The sequence below is a fragment of the Patiria miniata genome, unplaced genomic scaffold (assembly GCF_015706575.1).
Source record: "Patiria miniata isolate m_02_andy unplaced genomic scaffold, ASM1570657v1 HiC_scaffold_20, whole genome shotgun sequence".
NCBI lineage: Eukaryota > Metazoa > Echinodermata > Asteroidea > Valvatida > Asterinidae > Patiria > Patiria miniata.
In genome coordinates, this window is record NW_024037059.1 from 21,018,481 (window position 1) to 21,039,896 (window position 21,416).

Sequence of the window (21,416 nt, forward strand, 5' to 3'; positions counted from 1 at the left end):
AAATGTTCCGCGGTAGCTCCAACAGCGCCCTCTATTTCCGGACCTCCTCAATTGTTTTTACCAAAGAGCACCAAGGAATGGGAAATTGCACCAAGGCAAATGATCGAAAGCACCAAGGCAAATTATGGAGGACACCAATGTACATGAGGACACCAAAAAAGCAAAATAGTACCCCACCTTGTCTGTACAATCCAAGCTTGAAGAAGAAAAAAAAAAGCAAAAAAAAAAAAAAAAGCCGCGTGGCCGCGTCAATTCCGGAACTTTTGTCTGACCAGAGACCGAATATTTTTTTTTTGGGGGGGGGGGCCTAAGCAGTACCTTAAAATTTATTTCCAATATATATTAGAGGTGACTCATGACTCGTACTCGGACTCGACCTTTGTGACTCGTGACTCGGACTCGGACTCGACCTTTGTGAATCGTGACCCGGACTCGGACTCGACATGCATGACTCGGGACTCGGACTCGGACTCGGGAAAGGTGACTCGGACTCGATGTTTGGTGACTCGAATACAAGTCTGGTATAAGGCAATTATCCACGAGTACAAGCACGAGTCCGAGCACTTTCCCATGGATACGAGCACATTTTAACGCTCACACTTGTTTTCAATAACCTTTTTGCTTTCAGAATAGGACTTATAACAAAACAGTAGAAAGTTATCTCTTTCGCTGCATGTACTAGTACACTTACCTTTTCACGAATACGATTGTAGGTAACTCCTTTTCTTGCCATGCAAGTACGAGCAAGGGCGTAAATCCCGGGGTTGGGACTATATATCCCTTCACTTTTTGACCAGGGGTGGGTTATTGAATCATTCCCCCACTTTTCCGTAAAGAGAAAAAAATGTTGATTTAGAGGTATATTTCGAACATCCCGGCCAACAACCAAAATTCAATAGCACTGAAAATTGGAGAAACAAAATACAAAAGCTGTTAAAATGCGCCGTTGATATACTATGTATCCTGAAGAGCGCCCCTAGTAGTATAATGTGGTGTCCAGGCCCCCCCCCCCCCCAGCTTTTCGAATTTCCACGGCCGGGCAATTTTTGAATTTTGGTCATCCCCCATGCCCCCACCCGCCGGCACAGATTTACGCCACCGAGTAAGGGTACGAGTAAATTCTAATGAGAGTAGGCCTACACAGCAAATTTTACATGTACCTGAGTAAGTTCCCATACGAGTACTTAAACACTGGTATGGACTAATTTTGGGTGAAGCCGGGTGGGGCTTTTCAATCACAATTTGGTTTGAAATTCACTTTGATTAAATTCACAGACACTCCATATTTTGGTGAGAGATCCTAGACGATCGTCAACCATGACCCTACCGAAGGTGTTGGTTCTGCTGATGTTGATCTCATGCCCTCTGACCTGCGTAGGTGAGACTGGTGCAGCCTGACCGTTTCATATCTTGCACTCAACTAACATTTGATTGGTATTTGCTTTTTTGTTAGTATGGGCAGTACTAAAATTAATGGTAAATTTGAATGTAACTTCGAATTTTGTGTTTTTCTTTCCGATCACTAATTGTGGTACGCAGCTCCTCCCCAACCTTGTCTCCAACGCTACTGCCCGGATGAACCAGGAATCTGCCCGATTGGCCAACTTTGGATTAACAATCAATGTAGTGGTAAGACATACCTTATTGAAAAAAAATTGAAGACGATCCTTGATTTTGCTTGGTGCCCCAAAGAAAATTGCGTTATTTCCGTCACTCCCAACTTGTGAAATAAAATTCTAAATTTTTGTAACATTAAAGAGCCCGTGGCATAAATTTTACTTGGGAACACATATTGTGAAACTTCCTACTCCTCTAATAATTGTATGAAAATTATTTGACATCATTTTTGGTTAATTTTAGTGAAAAGTGCACTTCTTTAAACATTTAAAAACATTTACACGCTTTTCCTGACAAATGAGAGTGCTGTTGCTGTGATGTCATTTCAGGAAGACACTGTTCAGTTTAGGGTGTTTGTAAACATTTTAAACATTTGTTAGCACCTTTGCTCATTGGCCTATTGTCATGCACTGCAACAACAACGAATCGCTAAACAAAAGAAAATTTTAGTCAAATTTCAAAAATTATGGCAAATTTTTGTGCTGAAACAGCTGTAACATTTATATTTTCTGCCAATAAATGACATCACACTTTTGCTAATTAATAAGCAAATGCCTTTAGCATTAGCATAAGCATTAGCATGAAAACAAAAATGGCAAGATTAATTGAAAATAAGGTTAAATTGGACACAAAAGTGCATATACAAGGTCTGCATTGAAAAATTACATTCCATTGCCTTTATGCAAAAATACTCATCACCTAGCTGTGTGAGTCATCATGCATGGGTGCTTTAGGGCTGAGGTCAGGTTTTTTTCCTTGAGTGTGCACCCAATCTATGACGAAATATTTTCATCATATTGATTTTTTGCTACAAAATGACTGTGATTGTTGTATTGCAAAGCCAATCTGGGGGAAAAAATTCTTGAAAGTAAAAAATAGTAGAATTTGTGTCGCATACTTTTCAATGGATATACAGGCATATGTAGCCATAGAACACAATGTAAGCCGGTCGGTTCTGAAGTTAGATACAATTCCTTCACCCACACTCTGTCAGCAAGACGGCAAAACCAAATATCATAAGGTTTAAGTACATCCCTGTAACAAACCTCTTTAAACGTTGAAAGCAAATCATCTGATAAAAAAAACGCTGAAAAATGTTCCACTTTCAATCGACAACACGCTTGTGTAATTCATAAATCCACACCTTCCCGATTTTACCGGTTCAACGGATCATCGGGCCATCGTTCAGAGACCGGATGAAATCAAACATGCTTGGTATTTTCGCATCCGATTTCGCTGGACGCAATATTTATGTTAACCAATCAGATTCACGAAGAAAGTCACATGGTTGTCATTATGTGACTGGTACTTGTATGACTTATTATCATGTGACCGATTAAAGGACAGAATCGGCCATGAGTGCGGGTAACATAGCGGTCTAACTGCAACGGTGAAAAAAAAAACGTACCGCGGATGGGGTGATCCGGGAAACCGGTAAAATCGGGAAGGTGTGCATATTATATAACTTAAATTTTTTACATCGACTTGTATAGATATCAATGAATGCACCTCTGGTTCGCATAGCTGCCATTCTAGAGCCCGTTGTACCAACACAGTTGGAAGCTACACCTGTGCCTGTTATACTGGCTACACTGGAGATGGAATGTCCTGCTTTGGTATGTTTATCTTATGAGGGACAGGTTAAAATTAATCTTACACAAATTGGTTTGTTTGTTGATATAGATCTTTGTAGTAGTCTTTCGTTTCGGACATTAATTTGTTTTGACTTTCAAATGAATTGCATGTTTACGTTTGTAACTTTGTTAAAATGTGAGACGTTAATACAAAGAAAATTTGTGTGTGTGTAGATATTGATGAGTGTCAAGTAGGACGCAACAACTGCCCGACAACGCACGCTGTGTGCACCAACACAGATGGGAGTTACACTTGTTCATGTGATACTGGCTTCTTAGGGAATGGAAGGACTTACTGCAATGGTATGATATGACCTTGTCCGAGGAGAGCTTTTTATTTAAATAGGTTCACATAGCTGCCAGACCCATGCTGGATGTACCAACACAGACGGAAGCTACACATGTGTCTGTAATACTGGTTACAGTGGCGGTAGAAGGACTTGCATAGGTATGATTGTGGGTATGGGTGGTTGGAAATTGATATCCACTTTTGTGTGTAATGGGTTCCTGCACGGACACTGAAAGCATATCTCATTGTGCTTTGATACTTTCATTCAGATTTTTCGGTTTGTCGGCCGGATGTGGAAGTTTGTTTTGACCTACTGCGGAGAAGGTTCCCACAGAAAGCTTGCCGCAAATTTTTATTAGGTTTAACAAAATTGCAGCAAGCTTAAATAATTATGCGTGAGATTGCACGTTTTCAATCTACATGTAGCCTAGTTGCAAGCAAATTACATACATACTGCAACAAGAGCTTGAATGCTTGCACGGGTATGACGCAAGCTTGTACATGTAATTTGAGGCTTGTTGCCAACTTGAGCATGTACTTGCAAGCTTGCAGCAAGTTTGAGCATGTACTTGCAAGCTTGCAGCAAGTTTGTGCATGTACTTGCAAGCTTGCTGCAATATTGCTATCACGCCTGACTGCAAGCTGAAGCGCATCGAGTGTTGTATCACAGTTGTATTTTTTCATTCTTAACTCATTTTGTGTAGATATCAACGAATGTACATCGGGTTCACATAGCTGTCATACCAATGCTGGATGTACCAACACAGTTGGAAGCTACACGTGCGCCTGCAACACTGGCTACAGTGGCGATGGAAGGACTTGCACAGGTATTTTCAAACATGAACAACTAGTTTGGTTTTCTCCAAAAGTAATATTGATATGCGATTGTCAAACGGCTAATTTGTTTACCCTTTCAGTGCAAAACCACAAAATAGTTAGCAAGACGATTGTTGAATGAAAGAATGTAAATCTTTCTGAAATCACACTCTCAATTGCAATGTGTTCTTTCAAAACCAAACGTGTCATGGCAGAGCTTGAATTAAATTCAAAGTTGTTTTTCTTCAAGATATCAATGAATGTGCTGCAAATACAGACAACTGCCACACCCAAGCCCAGTGTGCTAATACAGTTGGAAGCTACACGTGCGCCTGTAATGCTGGCTTCAGTGGTGATGGAAGGACTTGCACAGGTATTTTCAAACATAGAAAACGCTTTTGGTTTACGTTGAAATACTGTTTTATGCAAAGACAGCATATTTTTTGTTTTTATTTATTTCAACGGAATTGCAAATAAGTATTTTCTTTTCGCTTGTCACGCTTTGCTACAAGATTGCAATTTCTTGTTATTTGAAAGCTCTCCAAAAGTAATATCGATATGTGATTGTCAAACGGCTAATTTGTTTAACGTTTCATGGCAGAGCTTGAATTAAATTCAAACTTTTTTTCTTCAAGATATCAATGAATGTGCTGCAAATACTGACAACTGCCACACTCAATCCCAGTGTACCAATACAGTTGGAAGCTACACGTGCGCCTGTAATGCTGGCTTCAGTGGTGATGCAAAGACAGCATAATATTGCAATATACCTGTTATGGTATGTCCGTGTAGAGGTTCTATTAGGTGCTAGTGAGCTCAAGGCCATTGCAACTTTGTACGATTAGATCAGGCGTAGTCTGACTCGGCATTCGTCAAATGATGTTATAGGCTATAGTTTTAAACGACTATAATGAACCTGGGTATCGCATAGGATAGGGCTACATTAAAGTGCTTCTTGCATTGTGTCACAGTTATCTTCATACCTGGATTTGTAATATGTATAGATATCAACGAATGTACTTCAGGGTCACATAGCTGCCATACCAATGCTGGATGTACCAATACATATGGAAGCTACACGTGCGCATGTAATGCTGGTTACAGTGGCGATGGATGGACTTGCGCAGGTATGATTTTGGGTATGGGTGGCTGGAAATTGATAACCGCTTTTGTGTGCAATGGGTTCAGCATATTTTCATTTGGCTAAAGATGTTTTGGTTTGTCGGCCGGATATCCAGGGCTTGAGGGCTATAATATCATAAAGTGTAATAGGAAACTTCTAAATTTATGTTCAGTTATCAATGTTAAACGATGAATTTGGGTGCATTTAGGCTATATTTTGCAGTCCCTACTTGGAATTTTGTTTTGTCTAATACTGCGAAGAACTTTCCTACAGAAAAGTAAGCTTGCCTCGAAGTTTCATTAGGCTGGTGAAAAGACTGCAACAGGCCTCATAGTTTGTGGTTGCACTCTTACATGCAAGCAAGTTGCAAGCAAATTATAAGCTTGCAGAAACCTTGCAGCAAGAGCTTGAAATGCTTGTACACGTGTGAGCCAAGCTTGAACATAATTTTAATGTACTTGCGGGCTTGCAGCAAGCTTGCGATTGCCAAACTTGTAGCAGGCTTTCGCATGTACGCGCACAATTGTGGCAATTTTTGGAATCGTCCAAGCTTGATTGGACAGTTCCAAATATATGTGTGTCAAGATCGCCGGCAAGTGTGCACGCAAGATTGCGGTATGGTTGACTTGGTATGCTTGGCTGATACGCCTCGAGTGCTGTATCATAGTGTTCTTATATAACTTCTTACTTTTCGTATTGTATAGATATCAACGAATGTACCGCGGGTTCACATAGCTGCCATACCCATGCTGGATGTACAAATACAGTTGGAAGCTACACGTGCGCCTGCAACACTGGCTTCAGTGGCGATGGAAGGACTTGTGCAGGTATGATCAAACATAGAAAACTAGTTGGGATTTCGTTGAAATACGTTTGATGAAAAGACATGTGCATTTTTTGGCATTTATTTCAAATGAGTCTTTTCGTTTGCCAAGCTTCGCTAAACTGATTGCAATTTCTCGTTACATGAAAGCTCTCAAAAAGCAATATTGATATGTGATTGACAAATGGCTAATTTGTTGTCAAGTTTCAATACAAAATCACGAAAGTGTGCTCAATGTTTACTTGGTAGTTTACACTAATTATCATTGACAGAAGGAATGTAACTCTTCGGGGCTCTCGACCGTGGTAAAAAGCGCCCTCTGTTGTTCGCGCATAGAGCCCATACTCAAACAGATCGAGTACAGTGAACTCTTTTGAGAGATTACAAGTCGAAATCCGCACTTCTTCAAAATGGCAACACTCTATCGCCCGTTGCAATAACACCCGTTTTTAACTGGCGTTCAGAGACGTAGCGACGAAAAATATTCAGAAATTTGATTTCGGTTCGAAGTTTTAAACAATAATATGACCGGCTACACACGAAAGATTGACTGTTGCAGCCATGCATTCAAAACGACCGCAGAGTTCAGTGAATACAATCGTAGTTTGTATGAATTTTCCGAGGGAACTCATGATTTTATAATACCCTTTGCACTTGTTGTCACATCTAATGCAGGGTTTGTCCCTTTGTGATACACACGAAGAGACTGTTTGTACTTTTATTGCCTCTGAATCTAAATAACAACAAATTGTCCTCAGTGAGGGCGCCCTTTGTAAGGGGTCTATTGATAGAGCAGTTGGAAGCCTCATAATGTGTCATTACTGTGTATTATCATCAGTCATCATGCGTGCTATACATAGTGGTAAAAAAACCCCGCAACCTCATTCTTCCACTATTCAGAGACATACATTATTAATATATATGGATAGGGAATTTTGTTGGAAGGAAAATGATAACAACAACTCCCGATTCGGTCCAGTATTTCTGATTCCAGCGCCATTTTTGTTAACCAAAGTCAGGGGCTCTAATTAGGATTATCACACAGAGTGAACAAAAGGAAAAGATGGGAGTTACACTTGTTCATGTGATACTGGCTTTTCAGGAGATGGAAGGACTTACTGCAATGGTATGATAGGACTTTGTCTGAGTTTCTCTTAAAAAAGAGGAGAGCTTTTTATTTACGTACCTAATTCATAGCCAAAAAAAACATACAACTAAACATACAATCGCAGTTTGTATGAATTTTCTAGGGGAACTAATGTTTTGTAATTATTTACCCTTTGCAACTATCGTCACATCTAAGGCATGTCTTTGTCCCTTTGTAATACACATGAATAGACGTGTCCTAGTCCGTGAGGGATAGTTTGATTGAAGTTGAGGTGGGCAACTCCGCTAACATGATATATTCTAGTACTGACTCTTGTGTTTTTTTTAACAAACGGAAATGAACTTGATCTTGTATAGAATAGGCCTAAAAGCGCCTGCTGTTTTGTGTTACTGATCTGTTCTTAACTCGATTTGTACAGATATCAACGAGTGTGATGTGGGTTCACATAGCTGTCATACCCATGCTGGATGTACAAATACAGTTGGAAGCTACACATGCGCCTGTAATACTGGCTTCAGTGGTAATGGAAGAACCTGCATAGGTATGATTATGGGTATAGGGCGGTATTAAAGGGAATATACAACATTTGCAAACTTCGAAAAATAAAACTACCAAGTTTTTACGAAATACCTTAATAGGATGTTGGTAAATGACAGTCTAAAGCATCCTGTAAAATTATGGCACCTGGTGTGAAGTCATTTTCAAGAAAATGGTATTTTTGTAAACATTTCCAGCGGTGGTCGGCCGACCACCGTTAGAAAAACCTAACTATTTTTCAACTACTGCTCCAAATTTACCATTAATTTAGTCCAAATTTTGTTTGCTATTGGTTACATGTTCATGAACTGGTGCAGGCCAGCTAGACTGGTACCCTTACCTTACAATTTTCCGGCATCTGTAAATTGATCCATTTTATATTTAGTGGAGTACCAGACTACTTGAACAGGTTTGTTTTTCTTGGTTTTTCCAGCATTTTCGAACACAAAACTTCAAACATGTCAGTGTAACAATATTTGATCTATTATACTTACCCCCAAAGTAATTCATTTCTGAAAATTACAGCAAAGGCCAATGATGTACATTCCCTTTAAATCGAAAAAAAAGTTTTGTGTGCAAGCTAACTTTATCGTTGGGTGTAAGATTATGTTGGTATCGGTCGGATGCTTGCTATAGGGTCAATATCATGTAGTATAATGCGAATTTTATGTTCAATATATTGTTGTTAATGAATTTGGGCTCATTTATATTTTGACCCTGCTTGTAAGTATGTTTTGACTTACTTGGAATAACGTATTTTCTATGGAAACATTGAAACGTGGAGGCTTGTGTTTAATCACAGTATCTTCTTACCTCGATTTGTACAGATATCAATGAATGTACCACTGGTTCACATAGCTGCCATAACCATGCTGGATGTTCCAACACAGTTGGAAGCTACACGTGTTCCTGCTATGTTGGTTACAGAGGCGATGGAAGGACTTGCACAGGTATGATCAACCTCAGTGTGCAGTAGAACTTGACAACCAGTTTGGTTTTCTTTGAAATATTTTAACATGCAAAGACAGCATATTGTGTTTGTATTTCGCCCTTTGAGCCCTATCTCCTGCATCCGCAAATGTTGCAAAAAAAATACATTGCAAAAGAATTGTATGTAACTCAACTGAAATTGTTTACAATAAAAAGTGGCGAAGTAGAATATGTCCTTTGTCAAGTTCCAGCCAATTTGAGAAACCTCCTCAAATACAATTTTTTTCCATTTATTTGCGTTTCATTTCTAACCCAAATGCCACTGTTTTCAATGTAAAACTAATATACCTCAAAATATTTCATATATATTATGTAACGCAAACTTGAATTTAATTCAAACCTTTTTTTCCACAAGATATCAATGAATGTGCCGAAGATACTGACAACTGCCACGCCCAAGCCCAGTGTACCAATACAGTTGGAAGCTACACGTGCGCCTGTACTACTGGCTTTAGTGGCAATGGAAGGACCTGCATAGGTATGATCATCGTGTCGTGGATTTATTAAGTGCTAGATAATGAAAGGCCGGTTAAGTTTTGTTAAAGTAGATCTGGCTTAGTCTGATTCGGCCTCTTTCAGCCCAATTTGATGGAAGCTAACTGTATACATCAATTTGTAATACTGGCTGCAATGATGGTAGTACATGCATGTAGGTATTGGTATTGTCTTAGATTAGATTTATGTTTAAGTTGGCAACTCTGTCATGACGGTAATTACCGACTCTTTATACATCAATGCAAAATATGGTCCTTAAAGCGCTTCTTGTGTTTTTTTCTTATCTCTATTTGTATAGATATCAACGAATGTACCGCGGGTTCACATAACTGCCATACCCATGCTGGATGTACCAATACATATGGAAGCTACACATGCGCCTGTAATGCTGGCTACAGGGGCGATGGAAGGATTTGCACGGGTATAATTGTGGGGCCGGGTATAGACAGTTGAAATTTTATAATTAGTTGTTTGTGCAATGAGTTGCCGGACTCTTTCAGCAAGCTTTCATTTGGGTTGAAGGTATTTCGGTACATTAAATATAACGCCCTTTGTGTTTGTTATGAGTATCGTTCTTATATCTATTTCTGTATAGCATAGATATCAACGAATGTACCACGGATTCACATAGCCGTCATACCAATTCCGAATGTACCAATAATTGAGTTAGTTTAGAACAGTCAGTTGTCGTGTCACGCGTAGCTGCTCTTATTTCTCGTCCACACAACTGACAGCAACGCAAGGCAAGCGAACGATGGCCGTAAAAAGGGCTTTTGAAAATTCGCAATTTCAATGCCGAACCACAACCGATCCATACAAACAAAGCTGTTTTAGGTAGTAAAAGATCGAATAGATACATCTATCAACTAAGGTCTTTTTTTCTTAAAATGCATTTTGACGATTATTATTTCACTGACAAATCGACTAAAAAATTACGCAATGAAAGTTCAGTTTTTTCCGACAACGACGAAAGTCTCCCAAATGTTGAGGTAATCAAAGGAAGGAATAGAACCTTCATCTACAAAAAACCTCGAACGTCATATCGTCAATATTTTAAGAATTCGATGTACACCTAATTTTCCAACAACTTCCATTTGTCACAACGCGAAAAGATCGTCGCCATTGTAAAAGCATAGAGCAAGGAACCGTTCAGGAACTTGTTGAGTCAGCGATCCAGTTTGGTTTATCTCATCTATGACTATTTGCGTTTTATTTCAAACCAGGGCGCAACTGTTTTTGATGAAAATCGAAACAGCTCAAGAGTATACTTGAATTTAATTCATTTTTTTTTCAAGATATTAATGAATGTGCCGAAGATACTGACAACTGTCACGCCCAAGCCCAGTGTACCAATACAGTTGGAAGCTACACGTGCGCCTGTAATGCTGGCTATAGTGGCGATGGAAGGACCTGCATAGGTATGCGATATTGCCTGGAGGGAACCTTACATAGTTTGAGTTATGTTGAAGTAGGCGACTCAGCCAAGACGGTGCTCATGCACTGACTAATGCATCCTTGCAATTCCTTTTTTGCCATAAAAAATGATGTTCGGCTTGTTTTGACATACTGATATGAACTTGATATGGGCCTGAAGCACCTCTTTTGTTGTGTTTTAGTGCAGTTGTTGTTTTTTTGTATAGATATCAACGAATGTACAGCGGGTTCACATAGCTGTCATACCCAAGCTGGATGTACAAATACAGTTGGAGGCTACACGTGTGCCTGCAATACTGGCTACAGTGGCGATGGAAGGACCTGCTATGGTATGAATGACAATAAAGTTAGTTTGATATTCGATATTTGACATTCACATGCGTTTGTGCTGCGAATGTATGAGTTTCAAGTTGGATGTTCGATATGCGATATTCACATACATTTGTACAACGAATGTGTGTGTTTGTGTCGGACGCGGCTGTGCTTCGGTCGCTTTGCGCATAATGAACTCGTGAACATCTCATACAAGTGTGTATTTGCCTGCAATCGGGGACCCCCTATACCCTCTTTTTTGTCCCATAACTTCCCCTTTTGAATGCAGAAACAAACTCGGGATATCAGACACAGCGAATGTGTGTGATATTGCAATATTGGATAGTCGACATTCACACACGTTTGTACGGCGAATTAATGGTTTTTAATATCGATATTCGACATTCACATTTGTTTGTAAGCAAATGTGGATATTTTGATGTTCGATAGTCGCCTAGGTCGGTATGCGTACCTCGGGCGTTGTAAAAGGCATATCGCACATCAAAGTAGTCAGCAATAGTTAAATAAACATCAAACAAACAAAAACACAATATTTTTCGAATAGACCTATTTGAACATAAAAAAAAACAAAAACACACACACACATTCGCTATCATTTGATTTAAATCTTAAAACGATGAAAATGAATTAAATGGGAGGAAAAATACAGGATATACTTGGGCAAAAAAACACCAATATAATGTGCAGATTAAGTTTGCTGGCGGCCTCAAATCCGACTTTGAATATAACTTTCAGCCATTATTAACTTTCGGGTAATTCAACTAGATAGCATGCGTTCTATTGGAAGTTACATCAAAAGTTAACCTTGTGGATTGTTTATAGATATCAATGAATGTTTCCTCGGAACTGTTGACTGCGATATTAACGCTCTGTGCACTAATACTCCTGGAAGCTATGAGTGTGGCTGTATTGAAGGTTTCAGAGGCAACGGAAGGACGTGTGATGGTAAGACTATTAAATCTTTGTATTAAGGCTGATTATTTTGGTTCAATATAGGTATTGTCATTTTAGTGCAGACCAGGAAAGCTGTTCTACTTAGAGAAAACAGATCAAACTTGGCACTTCCAATTTAAAAGAACTGATCTAATAGGCCTAATAATTATACATCTTTGTCAGGCGAAAAACTTTAATGCCCCCAAAGTTCTAATACAGGATTCTCTTTGATGATAATAACAGAAAAATTGCGAAATTTATGACATGACACTTTTTATTTCATTGCAATTCTGTTCAAGATATTAATGAATGTTCTGAAGGATCTGATAATTGTAATGAAAGCACTTCGGACTGCAGCAACACAATTGCAAGCTTCACGTGTGACTGTAAGACCGGCTACGCCAGAGGACCAGGAAGGACCTGCATAGGTAGGGTTCCATCAAGTGTGAAGAACCAATACGCAAGGCAGATTTCATGAAACAAACCTTCATACACTCATCTATTATTTGAAGAAATAATGATCTGCGGTATTTGCTGGAATTCGGGAAAATATTTCGACAATGTTCTTACGACCAGTACCGCTTTTAAGAGGTTTCGACCAGCCGTCCACTCAAAAGGCAATGTTAGGCTTCAGGTCCCTTAGTTCAGAGCAGTCACTGTAATTGTTTTCATATTATTTCTTTATAATATAGATGTCAACGAATGCGCTGTAGATAATGGCAACTGTCACGCCCAAGCCCAGTGTACCAATACATTTGGAAGCTACACGTGCGCCTGTAATGTTGGCTTCAGTGGTGATGGAAGGACCTGCTATGGTATTACCGTGTGGTTTATTTCAGTTCTTGTAAATTGAAAACCTGATCATATAGATCACATCGGGCAAAGACCGCGACTCAGCAGTTATTCGCTCTTTTCACACTTCCGCCATGGGCATGCAGAGCCTCGATCTGGCAACTTTACACAACAGATATAGCCGGTTCAGTGATTCCCATGTCGGGGTTCAGATCACTGAACCCGCTATTTTTATTGTGTAAAGTTGCCAGATCGAGGCTCTGCATGCCCAATGGCGGAGTATGAAAAGAGCGAATAGGCCAATTTTGATTTTAGTTACATTTTATCCCGGATTTTCAGTCAAATATGTCTATTAGGCTCTAGGGGAGAAAAAAACAGGGACAGTGACAGGTCAGGGGACATCAGAATAAATGAGCAGTTACGCTTGCGATCACTATGTAAGGAGAATGTGACTAGCCTACGAGGCATTCATACACAAAGAAAGAGTGAAATCTTTCATATCTTGACGCCCTAGATAGATTTGTCTGCGGAATCTACATCAGTCTTATTAGTATCTAATTCGCAAAGTTTTATTTTGTATTTATTTTGTGTGTGTGTGGTTTTTTTTTTAAAAGAAATCAATCCATGTGACCCAACAACAGTTGCATGTCATGTCCATGCTTCCTGCACGGTCACAATGGGAAGTTACATGTGCATCTGTAATGTCGGCTACACTGGGGATGGCAGGACCTGTACAGGTAAAAGAAAAGTCAATAAAACAGTTGTGATTGTGTGCTACTGCTCTACCAGTTCCGTTGAATCGTTGATATTGTTGATCGGCTTATTTATTCAATTAAATGAACAAGACAAATAAGCTGACACATGGTCGAGCTGTTTTGGTTACATTTATTGAGAACCATGTATTTTCAAAGGCCAAACAAATTTTGTAGAAAAATTGCATAAAACAAAAGGGATAGAGGGTGTGAAGAAAATTGCTGAAGTCAGTGCTGCTAAGTCTTGATCCCAAATGAAGCTGATCTCCTTTCCATTTTATACATTATGAACCCATTCCATGGTACTATAAAAGCATTACACTCTTATTTCATGGAAATCACCTCCTAATGTAAGGCCTTTGGTTCTTGGTTCTTGGTTTGTTCTTCTACTAAATACTCCACGTGGGAGTTTATACAGGAGGCCAGAAACACCGGGGCAAACCCCTTCTCTTAGCGATAAGTGTTTACTGGGTTCTTTTACGTGCATTATACAACACACGGGACCTACAGCTTTACGTCCCATCCGAAGGACGAAGCAATAATGGTTAAGTGCCTTGCTTAAGAGCACAAGTGTTGCCTCTGAAACACCAGAACATGAGTCCGGTGCTCTTAACCGCTAGGCCATGACACTCCTTTGGCTTGGTCTACGACATTTTCGGGGGCCTACGAAAATACCACAGTGTGCCAACAGGCTTTTGCAGCCACCAGTTTGGCCTGGCTTGCTTAGAACAACGTACCATCAACATGAAATTGGTGCTGCTGCCTAGCGCGGATCAGTAGGACCTACGGAAACAGCGGGATGTGTGTGAGGGACCTTACTTACGTGTCGCTCCCCTTAAAAATACAAAATTTGTATAATGTCTATATCTTGCTTTTCCTTCTAGACATAAATGAATGCTCCCGTGGAACAGATGACTGTGTCGATAGTAGATCTGTCTGCTCTAACACCGAAGGAAGTTTCACTTGTACCTGTAAGCCAGGCTACACTAGGGGACCTGGAAGGACTTGCATAGGTAACGAGTTTGGGGATGAAATTTTTTACGTTTTTACCGACCCGAAAGTGCTGTCGTAAGAGCTGAGGTTTTAACGTTGTCCTCATTTCTTTTCTATAGATATCAACGAATGTGTACAAAGATCTGATGATTGTGATGTCACAACATCAGTCTGCCATAACACGGAAGGAAGCTTCGCGTGTAACTGTAAGGCTGGCTTCGTTAGAGGAACTGGGAACATTTGCTTAGGTAATAAAGAAAATGTTTGGGTTTTTTTGTTTTTCTTTTAGATCCAATGTTTCATAAGTGCTGAATATACGTATCGTGACAGTTTGTAATAATTGTTTTATTGTTCATATTTTCTTTAGGTTCCGTGACTCTCAGCAGAGAGTAGGTTTGAGAGACAGTATATTATTTATTTGTTTATTACTTAATGTATTATATCTTGTATTCACAGATATCAATGAATGCAGCCTCGGAATTGATGCGTGTCACGTCAAGGCTGAGTGTTCTAACACTCGAGGGAGCTACGGATGCACGTGTGATGCTGGCTACACTGGCGACGGAATCAATTGCGAAGGTTATATCTATGAGCTTTGCGTCAGTTTTTAGCGTTAAGTGCTTTGAGTTTTCTTTAGGACATTTTAAACTTTTGATTCCTTTTCAGGGAGTGTTCATGTAAGACTGCTCTTGTTCTAGCTAGATTGTTCTGGCTTGAGGGTTTGACTTGTTTTAAGTAGTAGGCAGATCTTTAAGACAAGTCATGAAAAGTAAAAGGCCTTTTCATAGATCGTCAGCAATGGCGTATTACAACATGTATCCATGGTTAGTTTCTGGAGAGTACAATCAACGGTTATAACAATAAAAAGTTACTTTTGCTTTCCCCTCAATTTTGAGCGGACAATCCATCAAATTATGTACCGATGCCTCGTAAACGCTAACAGGTCTCTTGGCATGTATCTACAGAAAGATCGGTTTGAACGGTGTCCACTCATTTTATAGGTGTCCACTCATTTTATAGATATCAATGAATGTGATGGAGCGAGCCATGATTGTGATGAAGGAACCTCAGTTTGTGCCAACACGGACGGGAGCTATGAGTGTGGCTGTAAGGATGGCTACACGAGTGGAACTGCACGGACTTGCATAGGTACGGTTGAAGAGGTTCTACGAATTAAATTAAATTTGGCAATCACTTTCGACTCCTTTTTGAAAGGACATGTTTTGTTAGTCAAATTCATTGACAATGAAAGCACTCTGCGTCTGCACATGCGTATCATCACAGAGATACAAAGACGTTTCCTCAGATGTCACATTAATTTGGATGCTACGATTATTATCACGATACACAATACACTCTAGTGCCTGTTTGAATCGGCTGAGTTTGTCTGTTTTGTCCATTTTGTTGCACAGATATCAACGAGTGTTTCCTTGGAACTGTTGACTGCCACACAAACTCAGAGTGTAAAAACACACTAGGAAGCTACGAGTGTACATGCGATGCTGGCTATAGAGGCGATGGAAGGAATTGCTGGGGTGGGTTATGTTCATGACGAGCACACTTTTGTCTGGTTTGGTTTTCAAGATCAAATAGAGGCTCAAGGTACCGCTAAGCCGAGTGAATTTGCCAAACATTTCTTGTATTTAATGTAATTTCTTTTAATGCAGACATCGACGAATGTATTTTGGGAAGTCATTGGTTGTCACGATAACGCCGAATGTGGCAACACACAACCACTGCCTTGTGGGGTACCGGAAATGGGAGGTACCCCACAAGGAATGCCCACCGACTTGTGGGGTACCGTTTTGGTACGCCACAAGTTTTTCACGAAATAGATATATGGATTTTACTAAAAAACTACGAATTTCCAAGGTGGGTTGATGTGTCGCAAAATGGAAGAGTTTTGGAAAATGGATATTAAGTCCGAATTTCAGCCCAGGAAATTAACTATAGTTAAAATAAGAGCATTTTGACATAAGTGTGCGACGTTGCAAAATTTTAGTACACGAGAACAAAGGAAGTACCCCACTTCTATGCCTATGTAAGCGTGGGTGAGTGTGTCTCTGACTCCGGATATCGGAGCGACGGGAGGGCTTGCACAGGTAGGTAAAGCTGGTAGGAAAAGGGAAAACAATTTGAATGGATGAACATCGTGATCTGAAATAGTCTTTTGAATGTAATCATGAATGCACTCAAATTGTCTTGTATTCTTGACATATTGCGGCAATTGTCCAGATACAAGTATAAGACATAGAATGCACGGTTCATGTTCAGGATTTGATGAACCTCAGGGAAAGGGGCCACTGAACCAGCATTGCTCGGTCTCATGGTTTCTGCCAGTTTTGATTTGAAGGTATACAATTGGTCTAGTTAGAAAAAATTAGTCTTGCAAAAACTGAGCGCGTGTAAATAGGTCTATGGCCACACAATCTTGAAAGTCTCGGTTCAACAAGCTTCAGGTGCGCGTTAATACGAAGGTTACACGATTTTCAATGTCAATGCAGGCCATGCATTTTAAGTGGAAGCAGACCATTCTGACTGAATGACCGTATTCAACTGAAGAAACGCTTTCATGTCCAGCATAGTGCCAGGTCTGGACAAATTATAGGGTTAGAACCAAATTACTAATATTTCTTTGAGGAAACTGTAGAACAATCGGTCAACTCAGCAAAATTTGTCCACAAATTTTCCTATAGATATCAACGAATGTTCCGAAGGAATTGATGATTGTGATGACAGCACCTCAGTCTGCCACAACACAGATGGCACCTTCACGTGTGACTGTATGACCGGCTACACTAGAGGATCGGGAAGAACCTGCATCGGTAAGATGGCAGAACTGGCATTGAAATGTTAAATGTTATATTAAGTTCTTAAGTTTTGGTGATATGTTAAACACGATTTCAAAAAAAACCCACCATAATAATCAGGACCTGAGTTAATTCACTATAGTAAAATTTACACCCAGTGATTGGTGGTTTAATTATCGATAGCATAAGGAGCTATTTCGTTTGATACAACACCTCAGTTTTTGTAGTGTGAATCCGCCCCCCCCCCCCTCCCTCAACATTTTTCCGCGATAGCCTCTAAAAAAATAAATTTCGCGACCCGAGCTGTTATGCCTTGAGCTTTGCGCATCTTTTGATACCCAAAACATAAAAATCGGACCACGGGTTGCCGCGTAGCGAAAATTATTCGTGAAAACTGATTTTTTTTGCATATACGTCGTGTACACGGAGCAGAACTGCCATTCGTGCATATGAATAATTAATTAGCCATAATTCCAAAATCCTTTGACCTATAGTCATGACATTTCGTGGGTATGTTTAGAGAAGAGTTGCTCTATGCATGTACTGAGTTTCAAAATGTTTCGTCACTCGATGGCCGAGATCTTGGGGGGGGGGGCGGAATCCCCCCCCCCCCCCCCGGTTGAGAGATGGTCAAAATAACCCGGCCCCTTTAGGGTTAAGTATTCCCTACCTCTGATTATCTTACCGCATCCCGAAACCTTAGTGTTTAAATTCAAAGAAGAAAGAAAACACTGGTTGGTTAGCTCCTATAAACTGCAAAGCTTTAAAGATGCAGTGAAACCAAACACAGCGAACAGACTGAGGACCGGTTCATACTTCACGCGAATGCGAACGCTAAGTGAAATTTACGTCAGGAAACATTCACTGCGAAATTCGCCAGAGTTGAAATGATAGTATGTTCAATTGGGAATTCGCAGTGCGAATACTTGCCATGACGTCACAAAATCGCATTCGCGCTCGCAGGGCACCGAGTATGAACTGGCTATTCCTGACGTCAATTTGGCTTCGCATTCGTGCGCAAAGTACCAACCAATCATTAAGCGATCTTCAGGCGTGTACAGTGCTATTCAAGTGCTATATGCCAGAAGTATAAGAAGTACTCAACCGTCCAATGTGTATTATCATGTCATACTAAATTCCACACCTACTTCACTTTTAAAAACATCTGGGTCACATTGACCCGGAGTCCAAGTATTTGGCTCAACCCTTTCCCGAGTCAAAACTGAAACTTTTCCAGGTCACAATGACACTTTTTCAGGTAAAAAATGACCCGAAAAAGTGTCATTTGACCCCCAAAAGTGTCTTTTTACCCTTTTTTTTTAGCCAATTAGAACCCGGATTCCGGGTCAATCTGACCCGGATGTTTTGAGAGTGCAGATGAGAGACTGACCATATCAAGAAATGATGAGTAACTGATCGTTTGGCGGGCGCGCCGATTGATTCATGATATGAGGTCAGATATCCTATCTACAGATGACCCACCTTTAGCAATGCAACAATTGTTATTGGAATCACTGGTCTCTCGCTATGACATTAATTTTTCCCTTCACTGTCCCAAACACCAATTATTCTTGGTATTGTATTTATTTTACTTGCAGAAATCAATCCTTGTCAACCAGCACCAACTGAGTGTCACGTGCACGCTAGCTGCATCCTCACCTCACCGGAAACATACACCTGTAGCTGTAATGTAGGCTACAGTGGGGATGGAATCACTTGCAGTGGTATGGGCCTTATGCACGAGTTGGGCATTTTTGTCATGTATTTCGTTAACTATTAACTGTTGAATGTCAGCTCTGCGACGAGATGATAGAAGACAATGATGATAGTTGCTTTAGATTAGGTAAAGTCCGCTCTGGGCCTACAGGTTTTCAGTGTTCGTCCACCTCTCATTGAGATGGCTCGTCCTGATTTGCATCCGATAGCCTGTCAAACAGCTTCTTTTAAATGACTTGGATTTTAATGACTGCAAGACTGAATATACCAAAGTGAAAGAAATATTGTTTCGGTTTGCGGTTACGCCATGCGGTAATAACTATTGTCGCTCAGTACATATTTAGTTCCGATAAGAACTTGTCCTGCTTATTATCAACTTTCGCTAAGTACTTTTTAGTTCTGATAAGAACAGTCCTGCTTAAAGTTCTAAAAGAACTTGTCTTTGGTCTCAACGTTTCGACTAGCCTGCTCTAGTCATCGTCAGGAAACCGAAAGAAATACTTTATATGTGCAGGATGGGTCTGTATAGCGATGGGAAATGTTGGCTTTTTGTATAATTTAATTATCGATGGACTGTGCGAACTTCAGAGGTCACTTTGTTCTTTTTGCAGAAATCAATTAATATTCTCAAAGAACTTTTAAATTGTGTGGCATTGTTGTAGTCGATTCCATAACAAATCCTCTCCATTCACAATTAAGTCCAGTCACAAGTCCTTTCATAAGTCCAGTCTGACTGAATGAACATTGACGAAGGAATGCTTTAAAATATAGCTTCTGAACATGAGAATGAAGAGTCGTTATGGACTTGTTTTCAGCTTACAGGGACGTGCATGCACTTTTTTATACTTCCTTTAAGTTAATGGCAGCGACGTCATTCAAGAGTGTTTAAAAATATTACCGCGCAACAAGACGGCTCAACCATGCTTGGTATAAAAGGAGCGATTTCTCGTGTGTGATTTGATAAAGGGCACGCAGTCCCTACAACTTTTGAAATAGACCCCTGCATGGATCTGTGGAACAAAGTCGATCGAACGCAACCGCAATCCAAGTTCCTTGCTACCTTTAAGTAGTGTTGTCCCTATAGAACCTTCGGGTCCTATTATTAATAATTACATTGTTTGCAAGGCCCTTCAGAAAAGTAATAGAAGGAATTCGGATTTGTTTTTCTAGATATCAATGAGTGTGCTCTTGGACTGGATGACTGTGATGGCAGCACCTCCGTCTGCTCAAACACAGAAGGAAATTTCACGTGTAACTGCAAGGCTGGCTACACTAGAGGACTTGGAGGGACGTGTGTAGGTATGTTCGACGCACTGATTGTTGAATGTAGTCTGAAATTTTGTAACAGAAATCATAATATATAACTTACGGTTTATGTTTAGAGACTTCTTACACAATTTGGCTGAGTTCCTTATATATACATACCAGTAATATACTTTACATAAATACTAGAAGTATAGGCCTTGGTTACAATCGGCAACTGTTGATATAGTTTTGTGTATTTTGTTCTTAATTTGAAGCAATTTCCGAACCTGTACGCCTATCTGCGCCAGTGATCGTGAAAGGAGGAAAGGAATCTCCCAATAGCTTCAAGGTGTCTTTGAAGCCAGCAGATGAAAGTTTGGCCAATATCAGGTGACAATAATACTGATAATTTGTTTAAAGGTACACATGCAGGCCATGATTGTTTACAGTCAAAACATTTCAATTATTTTGTAAACTTTCTGTTGTATATGCAGTTGCTATGATTTTGTTGTGAAGGAACTGCTAGACGACGAAGAGATCAGCGACATGGATCCTGACAGAGACTACCCTCCGGAAACCATGGTAACGTACGAAGAGGCTCAAAACACTCCTGGTGAACCTTATATCGCATGGGTTAAAGAAGGGTAAGTTGGACTGTTCATTTTTTTCTGCCTCGAGAGAACTGTTTTTTTTTTCAAAGTAATCTGCAGACTATTTCAGTGAACCTTCAAGATTTTGAGTTAACTCTGTAAGCCTGAAACCAAATTCAGAATCCACTACATTATTAATTACCGATTACAACGTACATGCTAAGGCATGGCATTAGCATTGTCACCCAATGGTTAGCATTGTCACCCAATGGTTTGGCTTTTTGTAAAGTAATAAACTTAAATTGCCGATGTTGACATTTCAAAACTTGTTACATTTTATTACATTGATTAGGCTCTTCGCCTAAAAATATCCATATATGCTCGTG

At 40.0% G+C, this 21,416-nt stretch overlaps 2 protein-coding genes across 2 annotated transcripts; both read left to right on the forward strand.

Moving 5' to 3' along the window:
* The first annotated feature begins 1,317 nt into the window (after nucleotides 1-1,317).
* On the forward strand, nucleotides 1,318-5,113 carry LOC119727902 (fibrillin-1-like). Its single transcript, XM_038199980.1, has 6 exons — nucleotides 1,318-1,378; nucleotides 3,111-3,233; nucleotides 3,426-3,554; nucleotides 4,245-4,367; nucleotides 4,607-4,729; nucleotides 4,992-5,113. Exons 1-6 carry the CDS (start codon nucleotides 1,318-1,320, stop codon nucleotides 5,111-5,113), a joined length of 681 nt encoding a protein of 226 aa, XP_038055908.1.
* Nucleotides 5,114-5,266: 153 nt separating this feature from the next.
* Nucleotides 5,267-21,395, forward strand: LOC119727903 (fibrillin-2-like). Its single transcript, XM_038199981.1, has 24 exons — nucleotides 5,267-5,276; nucleotides 6,184-6,306; nucleotides 7,829-7,951; nucleotides 8,775-8,897; nucleotides 9,293-9,415; nucleotides 9,731-9,853; nucleotides 10,728-10,850; nucleotides 11,073-11,195; nucleotides 12,022-12,144; nucleotides 12,432-12,560; nucleotides 12,825-12,947; nucleotides 13,539-13,661; nucleotides 14,561-14,689; nucleotides 14,789-14,917; nucleotides 15,126-15,248; nucleotides 15,690-15,818; nucleotides 16,082-16,208; nucleotides 16,716-16,771; nucleotides 17,366-17,494; nucleotides 19,078-19,203; nucleotides 20,366-20,494; nucleotides 20,716-20,830; nucleotides 20,935-21,084; nucleotides 21,383-21,395. Exons 1-24 carry the CDS (start codon nucleotides 5,267-5,269, stop codon nucleotides 21,393-21,395), a joined length of 2,724 nt encoding a protein of 907 aa, XP_038055909.1.
* Nucleotides 21,396-21,416: the final 21 nt, after the last annotated feature.